This window comes from Halyomorpha halys, unplaced genomic scaffold (genome assembly GCF_000696795.3).
Source record: "Halyomorpha halys isolate HHAL.00 unplaced genomic scaffold, Hhal_1.1 Scaffold1431.1, whole genome shotgun sequence".
In the NCBI taxonomy this organism is placed as follows: domain Eukaryota; kingdom Metazoa; phylum Arthropoda; class Insecta; order Hemiptera; family Pentatomidae; genus Halyomorpha; species Halyomorpha halys.
The window spans coordinates 41,334-42,414 of NW_027114756.1; the positions used below are offsets into that span (position 1 = coordinate 41,334).

General features: G+C 29.9%; 1 protein-coding gene across 1 annotated transcript in view; it reads right to left on the reverse strand.

Moving 5' to 3' along the window:
• Window positions 1-727, reverse strand: part of LOC106689694 (facilitated trehalose transporter Tret1) — a 19,737-nt gene extending 19,010 nt beyond the window's left edge. The window contains exon 1 of the mRNA XM_014434812.3: window positions 638-727. Within this exon, the coding sequence (XP_014290298.1) occupies window positions 638-689 (52 nt within the window). The 5' untranslated portion in view covers window positions 690-727. The remainder of the gene's footprint in view (window positions 1-637) is intronic.
• Between the last annotated feature and the right edge of the window lie 354 nt (window positions 728-1,081).

Consider the following 1,081-nt stretch of genomic DNA (forward strand, 5'->3'; position numbering starts at 1 on the left):
ATATATATACAAGTTACGTGTAATACATTAGAGAATATGGGCTGTAAACCTAGAAATATACGGAGACTATTTTGAAAAATTGGGCATGTTAAGATTACGCACCCTGTGACAGTGGTAAACTATTTACTATCGTCTTTTGCTAATAGTTTTGGATTAAAATCTACTCAAAGAAATTGGTTTAAATACCTAATTACTACTAGGTTAACTTTTATTTAAGTTGTAATTTTACTGGTATCCATGCTAAAAGGTAAACAATTGGTGTGCGGTTGTTAAAGTAATATAGTTTCAAGGTATCGACACAAGTTCACATATTATTTTGTTTTCTTAAAGTGAGATTATTGTTCGATAGTAGTAAGATCATTAGTACCCCTACAGTCCTACCTAACTGAAGTAGATAATAGAAAGTTTATGTGATAATTATTATTTCTATAATGTGAGAATAGCAAATTATCGACTTTTTTCCCCATCTTCACAGGTTTTAAGAAATAATTAATGAAACAGTAAAATTACTTTTAATTTTGCCAACAGAAATGGAAATAACAACATTTTTTTTATGTACTTTTCACTTTTAAGTTTGTAAAATTTAATATAAAGTATTAAAAACCCAATTGAATGAAACATACATTCAGATACTTACATATGGTACTAACGACGCACTGCCTCACTCTTCCACTTACCATCTTAACCATTCAAATCTCACGATATTAATGCTCGAATGTTTCTTTAATAGGAGTTCCCACCCAATGTTTTTCTTTAAGTGTAAGGACTCCCGTCCAGGACAATTTCATTAATTGTAATTTGAATTTCTCGAGGTTGCGGAAGCTAAAAAATTAATTACAGTAGCACTTTTTCCCACTTAAAATGATTACAATTATCTTGTATAAATATACAAGATAAAAACAACATAAAAACTATACAGACTGAATAAATTAGGATTAGAAACCCAAAATATTCTACTTATTTTATTAGAAGTGGAATAGTTGTGTGAGTAAGGCACTGTATTCGTTTCCCTGCGCCCAGGTTTGAGTCCATCTATGACAAAGAATTTTTTATCCTGTTATATCGAGCTAACATTAAATCA